This window comes from Triticum aestivum, chromosome 2A (assembly GCF_018294505.1).
Source record: "Triticum aestivum cultivar Chinese Spring chromosome 2A, IWGSC CS RefSeq v2.1, whole genome shotgun sequence".
In the NCBI taxonomy this organism is placed as follows: Eukaryota; Viridiplantae; Streptophyta; class Magnoliopsida; order Poales; family Poaceae; genus Triticum; species Triticum aestivum.
The window spans coordinates 67,898,655-67,909,857 of NC_057797.1; the positions used below are offsets into that span (position 1 = coordinate 67,898,655).

The 11,203-nt window shown below is 43.2% G+C and overlaps 1 protein-coding gene and 1 pseudogene across 2 annotated transcripts; both read right to left on the minus strand.

Annotated features, from left to right (window-relative positions):
• Positions 1 to 1,833: 1,833 nt before the first annotated feature.
• On the minus strand, positions 1,834 to 4,722 carry LOC123187533 (F-box protein At5g07610). 2 transcript variants are annotated; one of them, XM_044599420.1, is made up of 4 exons: positions 4,477 to 4,722; positions 3,398 to 3,463; positions 3,070 to 3,297; positions 1,834 to 2,973 (listed from the first exon to the last, which is right to left on the minus strand). In XM_044599420.1, exons 3-4 carry the CDS (start codon positions 3,279 to 3,281, stop codon positions 2,604 to 2,606), a joined length of 582 nt encoding a protein of 193 aa, XP_044455355.1. In that variant the 5' UTR covers positions 3,282 to 3,297; positions 3,398 to 3,463; positions 4,477 to 4,722; the 3' UTR covers positions 1,834 to 2,603. The 2 variants fall into 2 exon arrangements, with proteins under 2 accessions (XP_044455355.1, XP_044455354.1); XM_044599419.1 differs by having other exon boundaries at positions 1,834 to 3,297.
• Positions 4,723 to 7,494: 2,772 nt separating this feature from the next.
• On the minus strand, positions 7,495 to 10,753 carry LOC123187535 (F-box protein At5g07610-like; annotated as a pseudogene).
• Between the last annotated feature and the right edge of the window lie 450 nt (positions 10,754 to 11,203).

The following is an 11,203-nucleotide window of genomic DNA, read 5'->3' on the forward strand; positions in this document are numbered from 1 at the left end:
ACTCCTTTGATGAGACCAGCATGCGTTTTGTGCGGCGCATCCAGGAGTCTGAGGTGAAGGAGGCTTTAAAAAGGATGAAAGGAGGCAAGGCGATGGGCCCTGATTGTATCCCCATTGAGGTGTGGAAAGGTCTCGGGGACATAGCGATAGTATGGCTAACCAAGCTTTTCAACCTCATTTTTCGGGCAAACAAGATGCCAGAAGAATGGAGACGGAGTATATTAGTACCAATCTTCAAGAACAAGGGGGATGTTCAGAGTTGTACTAATTACCGTGGAATTAAGCTGATGAGCCATACAATGAAGCTATGGGAGAGAGTCATTGAGCACCGCTTAAGAAGAATGACAAGCGTGACCAAAAATCAGTTTGGTTTCATGCCTGGGAGGTCGACCATGGAAGCCATTTTCTTGGTACGACAACTTATGGAGAGATATAGGGAGCATAAGAAGGACTTGCATATGGTGTTCATTGACTTGGAGAAGGCCTATGATAAGATACCGCGGAATGTCATGTGGTGGGCCTTGGAGAAACACAAAGTCCCAGCAAAGTACATTACCCTCATCAAGGACATGTACAATAATGTTGTGACAAGTGTTCGAACAAGTGATGTCGACACCGATGACTTCCCGATTAAGATAGGACTGCATCAGGGGTCAGCTTTGAGCCCTTATCTTTTTGCATTGGTGATGGATGAGGTCACAAGGGGTATACAAGGAGATATCCCATGGTGTATGCTCTTTGCGGATGATGTGGTGCTAGTTGACGATAGTCGGACGGGGGTAAATAGGAAGTTAGAGTTATGGAGACAAACCTTGGAATCGAAAGGGTTTAGGCTTAGTAGAACTAAAACCGAGTACATGATGTGCGGTTTCAGTACTACTAGCTGTGAGGAGGAGGAGGTTAGCCTTGATGGCCAGGTGGTACCTCGGAAGGACACCTTTCGGTATTTGGGGTCAATGTTGCAGGAGGATGGGGGTATTGATGAAGATGTGAACCATCGAATCAAAGCCGGATGGATGAAGTGGCGCCAAGCTTCTGGCATTCTCTGTGACAAGAGAGTGCCACAAAAACTAGAAGGCAAGTTCTACAGGACGGCGGTTCGACCCGCAATGTTGTATGGCGCGGAGTGTTGGCCGACTAAAAGGCGACATGTTCAACAGTTAGGTGTGGCGGAGATGCGTATGTTGAGATGGATGTGTGGCCACACGAGGAAGGATCGAGTCCGGAATGATGATATACGAGATAGAGTTGGGGTAGCACCAATTGAGGAGAAGCTTGTCCAACATCGTTTGAGATGGTTTGGGCATATTCAGCGCAGGCCTCTAGAAGCTCCAGTACATAGCGGACGGCTAAAGCGTGCGGAGAATGTCAAGAGAGGGTGGGGTCGACCGATTTTGACATGGGAGGAGTCCGTTAAGAGAGACCTGAAGGATTGGAGTATCGACAAAGAGCTAGCTATGGACAGGGGTGCGTGGAAGCTTGCTATCCATGTGCCAGAGCCATGAGTTGGTTGCGAGATCTTATGGGTTTCACCTCTAGCCTACCCCAACTTGTTTGGGACTAAAGGCTTTGTTGTTGTTGTTGTATCTATTAATGCATATACTTTAACTCAACGCATACTGTGCTTGAGCGTTCATTTTTTCCATTGTAAGTTGCCTTATCTTTATTAGCATGAGAAAGCAATGATTCATTCTTTCCATTATTCCTTAAGTATACAATTAACTCAAGGTTTTTCAATGGATATGATAAGCTGGAGAAGAAGAAATGAGCAGGCAAGAAGCCAATGACTACCACATATAATCAGGTCAGTACAAAACAAGCAGACTTGGTAAATAATCAAAGCAAAAGCAGACTTGGTAAATAATCTCAGTCAAGTCAAATTACAGGGTCTTAACGGCTGAAATCATTTCATAGATACATCAGGACTAAATCAAAGCAAAAGCAAAAACTGCAGAGGGAAAAAAAGAGGAGTCATTGGAGAGCTATACCAAAGCTGTAGCCCCATGGTTTAGTTGTGATAACTGAAGGTCCAACACTTGTAAAAGATTCCATATAATTGTCGGTAACAACTGTCAGCCTCTACCCTGGGGTCAGGCTTCCACTCTTGGTCTGCCAATGCGTGAGAAAGATGGAACATAGGGAAGATATGGAGGAAATGTATGATACGAGTGCTCTTTTAGACTGCAGATAACACGAGCTTTACCACGGTCCATGTCATATGACAGTAACACATCCTCGCACCTCCAAACAAAGAATATCAAATTGCATTCAGGATGGATTGCGATGAAAGCATAGTCCCTTTGCAACAAGAGATCAGCATAGTCCCGTTGTAACGTGACATCCTTCTCCCCAAAAGCTCCCCGAAAAGTTGTGAAGTGCTGATGTTGTACTTAAAGATCCATTCATTACCATTATAGTCCTCAAGAATCCAGACTGATAATTTGGAGCTATCATTGTCTCTCATATTTATATAATACAGTCGCCCTTGAGATTGACCAATAAAAGCAAGGTCACCTAAATAAATGTTTTCATCACACATAGTTTCCAGCAAAGAAATGGTCCTCCATGTCTTACCCTCAGTGTCAACTGCTAGTATCTTAAACTCACGTGTGAGCAAGTGCATCATTCCATTGAAAAAGACCTCTCATCTCAACTATCTGAATCTCATTGTCGCCCCAACCATTTTCCTTGTAACTCCAGGCTCCTGTCTCTGATGAGTAGATATTAACACCTGAGATATATCCATAGTCCTCATCATCCTCTAGGATCTGGAACACATGGAAGTGGAGTGACATGGCTCCATCGAAACCCAAACGGTAGGCTATTGCATCACTTTTATGGCCAGCATCAGGCAGGACTACCCATTCCTCAGTGGCAGGATTGCATACCACATAATCGGCTTCGTCTATTGGGGAGTCCTTCCAGCAGAGGCAGAAAATAAGGCCATTGCAGCAGTCCTTTGGGAAAATCTGCCTGTATGCGGTCAAGAAGGGCAACGAGGAATCAGGGAATAGCTGCTCTTGATCCCTTGAAATACCATCAAAAGTGGGAAATGTTATCACATCATACTCATCATTGAGTCTGTGCTTGGGGTAGAAGAAGCCGGAGATGGTCTGGGGAAGCCTTTTGCGGTGTTCAGGGTGGGAGATGAGGCTGTACCAGAGCCGGGAGACACACTTGAATCGGCACACTGACTTGACTGGCAGCAGGGACAGAATCTCGATGATAAGGTCATCTGTAAGGTCAGCAACAGAGGTTGCCCCGTTCTTGGAGCGGTTCATCTGTGTGCAAGCCAATCTGACAAGTTGAGAAGGAAAACGAAAATAACCAGATCAAACATCAGTGCAGGACAGAATGAAAGGATGGAAGAAAGAGCACGGAGGCAGAACAGGCATACCAGTCTACTGAAGCACGGAGCGGCAACAATGGAAGTGGCTATCAACGGCGGTTCTGCGGCTGACGGCTGGGAACAAAAGTTACAGTGGCTCAGATAGTTGAATTAATTGCCAAACAACAAAGAATAAATCAAAATAGTACAAGCTATTGATAGCGGCGTGTAACAAGTTTGCTAATACTATTTGAAACTTACTGGTTGCAAACAACGCCTGAGGACAAAACGTCAAGACTTAAATACACTTTGTGAAAGCTAAATGTAAAGGTAGTCTTTTGTTTTCATCGGTTCCTTCATTCTCACCAACGACCGCCTCGAGGATGGAGTGCCAGGCACGGTGGGCTGCAAGTCGGACGCCTGAGTCTGACGGACGTGCCTGAGTGAAGCTACGTCTCTTTGATCAGTTATCTTTCCAGAATAAATACTAGCTAGGGTTTTCAATTTTGCTCCCAGTGTATCCATAAATGAGACATTTGTTCAAGGAGGAACCCTTCCGGGAATGTAATTACGAATAAATGGTTTATTTCCAAATTAGCGCCATCTCAGTGTGGCAACCAAACACGAAACGTAGAGTCTCAAGCAAATCGCTCCAGTGCAGCAACCAAGCTAGCCCAACATGGTTAACAATGTGACATCTTTGTTCTACAACCACTCCATTAAGTACAAGTTCAAAAACGTAGTCTAGCCGACTAACTATTAACATGGATACACGGTGTTAGAATTTTACAGGCTCCTTTTACAACTTTTTTGTTTTTGTTTTTGAGAATCCTTTCAGAATTTTTATTGAGGCACTTGACTTGCATTTCTGTGACTGTGACTATACATCTGTTACTTCGACGCAGAACCTAACGCTGGAGGAGTATTAGCTGCAAAGAAATGAGACCGCCCATAGCAGTTAACCTAAATAGTACTTCCTCCATTCCTAAATATAAAGTCTTCTAGAGTTTTTAATATGGACCACATAAGGATGTATATAGACATAGTTTAGAGGGTAGATTCACTCATTTTGCTCCGTATGTAGTCTATATTGAAATCTGTAGAAACACTTGTATTTAGGAACGGAGGGAGTAGTTTTGATGTCGTACCTATTAAGTCAGACGCCGCTGCTCAACCTCCGCTTGTCCTGTCCTGCCGGCGAGCTTCCAGACCGCCGCCGCTGCCCGCCACATCCGGGATCGGCAGGAGCTCAATCCATGCTGCCGCATAGTCAATCCATGGTCCGATTTAGGGATCGGGTCTCAAGATTTGAGAGAGGGCTGGAGGATTTGGGGATTAGGGTTCTTGTTCGTCCTGTCTCCTGTGTGTATGAGGCCGTTTGTGATTTTGTGGGGAGTGCGTCACGCAAGGAGAAGACGCTCTACGGGCTTCGGCCCAAATTAGACCGGCCCGCAGAAAACTCGGCCCTAAAATCTTGTGACTGACATAATAAAGCTTTAGCGGTTTCTCAAAAAAAAAAAAGCTTTAGCGAGATTGTCAAAAAGAAACTGTAGTAATTGTTGTGAAATCATTGGTCAAGGATACTCTTTGCAAATGTCATCCTCACATCTTTTTGTGATGACAAATGGTGTACTGTATGTACGACACTTGTCACAGCCTAGGTTTTTTTTTGTATATTCATTCTTCCTAAACTTTTTATCTATTAAATCTTGCGCCCAAACCATGAACCATTATTATCCTTGCGTTTCTTGCGTTGACATCTTCAAAATTAGATCTCATGTTAATAGATTCGGACAAACCTTTTTCTGAAAAAAGCAGAAAACAAAAAAATCAGAAACTAATTCTTTTGGAAAAATGGAAATAAAAATAAAAATCAGAAAAAACACATAGTGTGCTTCACGCGAGGAAAACACACAAAAAAAGTATGGATCTTTTTTGTCGAGAAAATTTATGAAATAACAAACAAAATCTTAAAAAAACGCATGGAGACAAAAAATTGTGCTCCCACAGATGTGCCCAAAGCATGACATGTGACGGCGGTTGGCCATATCACGCGGTTCACCCATGCGTACCCGCTGTGAACTCCTCCCGGGGATACCGTTGGTTAGTTGACCCCATTCTTAAGAGCTCTTATTTACCACCCGCAAGCTTGGCTGATAGCAAGAGCAGGTTGGTGGCACAATTTGCCCGTGAGCGATATAAAAAAAATCTTCAGTCTTTTAGGTTGTTTCTCACCCCCCCCCCTCCCAAATAGTTGTTATTTTTTAAAATTAAAATGGTTGTTATTTCTTAGGAGCTACATATTTGAAAACCTATTAATTTTAATAATATTCTTTAGAAAATTGTTCAGTATGTTTTTTATAAAAAATTTGTATATTAAAAAAAGTTCATCATATATTTAAAAAGTTCAGTAGGAAGAAATGAATATGACATGTAGGCCCACATAGTAAGTGAGAGAAGTGAGTGATCCCAGTTTAATTTCGACCACACATACAATACAACTTCAAGGTTTAAAATAGACTTTACTCAACCCACTCCATTTCCTGTGATCTTTAAAAACGGAGGCATACACGCTCCTGGCCTTGCAAGGACACCATTAAGGTCAGGCAAAAACTCCCAAAGGTAACACAACTTCAAGTTGTTCCTTCCAAGATTGATATAAGTAGCGGTCAACATATATGGGAAATACGGACCTGGCAATTGCGTCCAGGATTCAGGATTCACGTACAAGAAGCACATTTCATAAAGGCATCACACTGTCTCCCATAAACCACAAATCACATTGCGGCCTTGATGGGTTGTGGATAAACTGTAGAGAGATCCATTAATGCATATACTTTAACTCGACGCATACGTGCTACAACCAGGCCCGTCGAGGAGGGTGTGCAAGCGGTGCAATCGCACAGGGCCCCGCAAATCGTAGGGGCCCCGATCAGAGAAAAAAACCATGATATGATCCGGTTCATGCGCTGCATGTTTGACTTTTTTAACTGGCTCGCCTGATCCTACCGCAAGAAAACTGCAGCCGAATGCAGCAACTCGCAGTCTCATCGTTACGGGTGAGGCCCATAGTCTTTTTTTACGAGTGAGGCCCATAGTCAATATCGTCGTTCTCCACTAGTCGCAGCAAACAGGCCCCCAGCCGGATGCACGAGATCAAATAGATAGTTTTGTCTCTCCGAAAAAAAAAAACAACTTCACCAAAGAGAAATAGGGAGGCGCCGTCTACCTGCTTCTACGAAGGGACGAGCTGCCGATAGATGGCGGACGGCCACCGCGCGTCCGCTGTACGGCCGAACGTGGGCACCTATTTCCCTGCTGCAGCAGTCTCATCTGATCATCCCAGAATATATTCCGAGGTACTCCCTCCGTTCCGAATTACTTGTCACAGGTATGGATGTATCTAGATGTATTTTAGTTCTAGATACATCTATTTCTGCGACGAGTAATTTAGAATGGAGGGAGTAAGTCGTAATCCATAAGCCCGGATTCAAAATATGCGGACGAGAAACTAGTTAGGGTTATATATTTTTTGATACAATTCTGGTTTTTTTGATGTTTTCATATCGTACCGAATGCAATCCCTACAAATAGAGCAGTGCTACTCCACTAGGCCTGTACTTCATTTTAATCAAAATTAATAGGCTTGAGACATTACCCGCAATCTAATTTTTAATTCTAGTACCATTCTTTGGTGTGTGCTTTTCTACTATACTACTAGCATATTTCATTGCAAAAAAGACTCAATCGATTTTTTCTTTTATGAGAATAGACTCGACAGATTTAAAGATTTTGTTTAAGAAATACTAGACAGATGATGCTTTTCGGTAGAATATACGTTTACTCTTTCGCATTACTATGTGATAAATATTATACGAAATAACACATATTCAAAACTATATTATTAAGTGAAAATATGTCTAGTTATATTAGTTATACAATTTTCTGCAAACCTTTGGGCCCCGTGTCACATTTTGCACTGGGGCCCCAAATTCCTGGAGACGGCCCTGGCTACAACGTCCATATGTTCCATTGTAAGTTGCCTTATTTCTATTAGCATGAGAAAGCAACAATTCATTCTTACATACGTTTAGATTTTTTCATTATTCCCTGAGGATACATCGAACTCAAGGTTTTTCAATGGATAAGATATACTGGAAGAGAAATGAGCAGGCAAGAAACCAATGAGTAGCACATATAATCAGGTCACTCAAAAACAAGCAGACTTGGTAAATAATTTCAGTCAAGTCAAACTAGAGGGTCTTAATGACTGAAACTATTTCATAGATATATCAGGACTAAACCAAAGCAAAAGCAAAAACCACAGAGAGAAAAAAGAAAAGCATTAAGAGCTATACCAAGCTGTAGCCCTATGGTTTAGTTGTGATAAACTGAAGGCCCAACACTTGTAAAAGACTCCATATCATTGTCGGTAACAACTGTCAGCCCCCACCCTGGAGTCATGCTTCCACCCTTGGTCTGCCAATGTGCGAGTAAAGTGGAACATAGGGAAGATATGGAGGAAATGTGTCGGAGAAGTGGCTTTTCAGACTGCAGATAACACAAACTTCACCACTGTCCATGTCATGACACTAGCACATCCTTGCTCCTCCAAACAAAGAATATCAAATTGCATTCAGGATGGATTGCGATCAAAGCATAGTCCCTTTGCAACATGAGATCAGCATAGTCCTGTTGTAAGTTGAGATCCTTCTCCCCAAAAAGCTCCAAAATAAGTTGTGCAATGCTGATGCTGTACTTAAAGGTCCATTCATTACCATTATAGTCCTCAAGAGTCCAGACAGATAATTTGGAGCTATCGTTGTCTGTCGTATTTATAACATACAATCGCCCTTGGGATTGACCGATAAAAGCAAGAGGACCTACAAAAAGTTTCCCAGAATCATAGTTTCCAGCAAAGAAATGGTCCTCCATGTCTTACCCTCAGTGTCAACCGCTAGTATCTTAAACTCATAGGTGAGCAAGTGCATCATTCCATTGAAAAAGACACCTCTCATGTCAACTATCTGAATCTCATTGTCGCCCCAACCATTTTCCTTGTAACTCCAGGCTCCTGTCTCCGATGAGTAGATATTAACACCTGAGACATATCCATATTCAACATCACCCTCTAGGATCTGGAACACATGGAAATGGGGTGACATGGCTGCATCGGAACCCAAACGATATGCCAATGCATTGCTTTCATGGCCAGCATCAGGCAGGACTACCCATTCCTCAGTGACAGGATTGCATACCACATAATCGGCTTCGTCTATTGGGGAGTCCTTCCAGCAGAGGCAGAAAATAAGGCCATTGCAGCAGTCCTTTGGCAAAATCTGCCTGTATCCCGTCAAGAAGGCCAACGAGGAATCAGAGAATGGCTGCTCTTGGTTCCCCAAAATACCATCAAAAGTGGGAAATGTTACCAAATCACCCTCGTCGTTGAGCCTGTGCTTGGGGTAGAAGAAGCCGGAGAGGGTCTTGGGCAGCTTCTTGCGGTGTTGGGAGATGAGGCGGTACCAGAGCGAGGAGACACACTTGAATCGGCACACTGACTTGACAGGCAGCAGGGACAGAATCTCGACGATAAGGTCATCTGGAAAGTCAGCAGAGGAGGTTGCCCCGTTCTTGGAGCATTTCATCTGTGTGCAAGCCATTCTGACAAGTTGAGATGGAAAGCGGAAATAATCAGATCAAATATCAGTGCAGGACAGAATGAAAGGCCGGAAGGAAGAGTATAGAGGCAGAACAAACATACCAGTCTACTGAAGCAGGGAGCGCCAACAATGGAAGTGGCTGTAAACAGTAGTTCTATGGCTGGCAGCTGGGAACAATAGTTACAGTGACTCAGATAGTTGAATAAAACGCCAAACAACAAAGAATAAATCAAAATAGGACAAGCTATTGATAGCAACATAAACAAGCTTGCTAATACTATTTGAAACTTATTGGTTGCAAACAATGACATGACCAATTATAGTTCTAGTCGTACAAATATTGACGACACACAAGCTGCTGGTCTGGACCAAGCTATTGCTGCTCCATTAGAGGTCGCAGCTGGCGGTGTATATGTTCCGACTTCCGACAAATCTACGATTGAGCTACAAGACCGCAGATGAGCTACTGTTCTATATATGCATGTTTATGTTTTGCAGAACGGAAGGGGTATGGACCAAAGTGAGATATATAGTACAGGAAATAAAGGAGAACAATAATAATACTTGTGGAGAGGCCAGATTCTACACGTACATATTTGGAGGCAAGCCGTACAGGTATTTTATTATTTTGCATGATTACGTGAGAGAGATAGCTGGATGGAGATATTATTATTTTGCAAACAAACTAATTAAAGTGGAGGACCTATCTGCTGCACTTATATGGTATAAATGGCAGAGGCTGGTAATCATCTACTCCTATTCCTACCACGCAGAGAAAGAAAGTGGGGATGTATTTCCATAGGTGATTTGTCGAGTCTTTGTGCTGTTGGATGGGGGCCACCTGCAAGCTTGGGGATGATGTCGGTTGCTAATATATTAGGATAGAGTTGTTTAGTTGAGGTGTGGCCGAGATGCAAAAGGCTTGCACTACCTAATATAAATAAGAGTTTGGTTCGCTTTTACGTACGTGCCGTTTCTTGTCGTCTAAGTTTTTGTCAAGTCGGCTACTCTATAAAGCCAGGGTATGAGACATTGTAAGTCAGGATATTTTAGATGAATTAGACACTATGCGTGTTCCGGCCCGTCGGCCATTATCGAGTTTAGAGAAATCTTGTTAAAAATCTCTACCGGCGTATGAGTTCCTGCGACACGACACATAGGAGATCACAAGCTGAGGCTCTACGGTTCGTTCACGTTAATTATTCCTTCGGATCTAGAGGTTAGCGTGTTGTTTCGGCAGGATTTGCGAACATCTTCGTAAACATGCTACGATTACTTGCTGCCATGGAGGTTTGTTACTAGAATTTTAAAGGCTCCTTTTAAACTTTTTGGTTTTGATGAGAATCCTTTTAGAAGTTTCATCGAGTCACTTGACTTGCATTGCTGTGACTCCGAGTATACATCTGTAACTTCCACGCAGCTCCTAAGGCTAGAGGAAAACTACTGGAAACGAAGAAACGAGACCACCCATAGCACGCTAAATAGTTTTGATGTCATACCTAGTAATTCAGGCGCCACTCTCAACCCTCCGCTTGTCCTGTCCTGCCGGCGAGCTTCCGGGCCGCCGCCGCTTCCCCCCGTTTCGCCGCCGCTGCCCGCCAAATCCGGGATCGACAGGATCTCAAGCCATGCTGCCGCATAGTCAATCCATGGTCTGATTTAGGGATCAGGTCTCCAGATTTGAGAGTGGGCTGGAGGATTTGGGGGTTAGGGTTCTTGTTCGCCCTGTGCAAAGGCCGTTTGTGCGGGGGAGTTTTTTTTTTCTTTCCAGTATACTGATATAGTGATATTTTCTTTCTCTGAGAACTACTGATATAGTGATATGCATCGCGCCATAGCCTGCCTGTAGCGGCGATCGCTCACAGGGACCGGATAGATGGGCCAGGCCCAGCGCGAAGAAAACGCAAAACACTCCGATGCAAGGCTTTGGATCATTGGATGGGGGGAATTATGGAGTCCATGCAAGAAGCATAATCTATCTAAAAAAAACACAAGAAGCATATAATCCTATACGTATACTAGCAAAAATGCCCGTGCGTCACAAAAAATATATAAATATTGTACATGCAAATCCAACAATACATGAACTAAATGAAGCATATGGTTAGTATATTAGTATATATACATTTGAAATTGTAGTGGCTCAACACCGATCGTCTAGTATATACTAGTATTAAAACATGCAACATTTGGTTTTATCCTCGATAAGAAATAC

What these genes read in the sequence shown, in the direction of transcription:
- LOC123187533 (XM_044599419.1), bottom strand. Translation starts at nt 3,281, where the DNA reads ATGAACCGCTCCAAGAACGGGGCAACCTCTGTTGCTGACCTTACAGAT.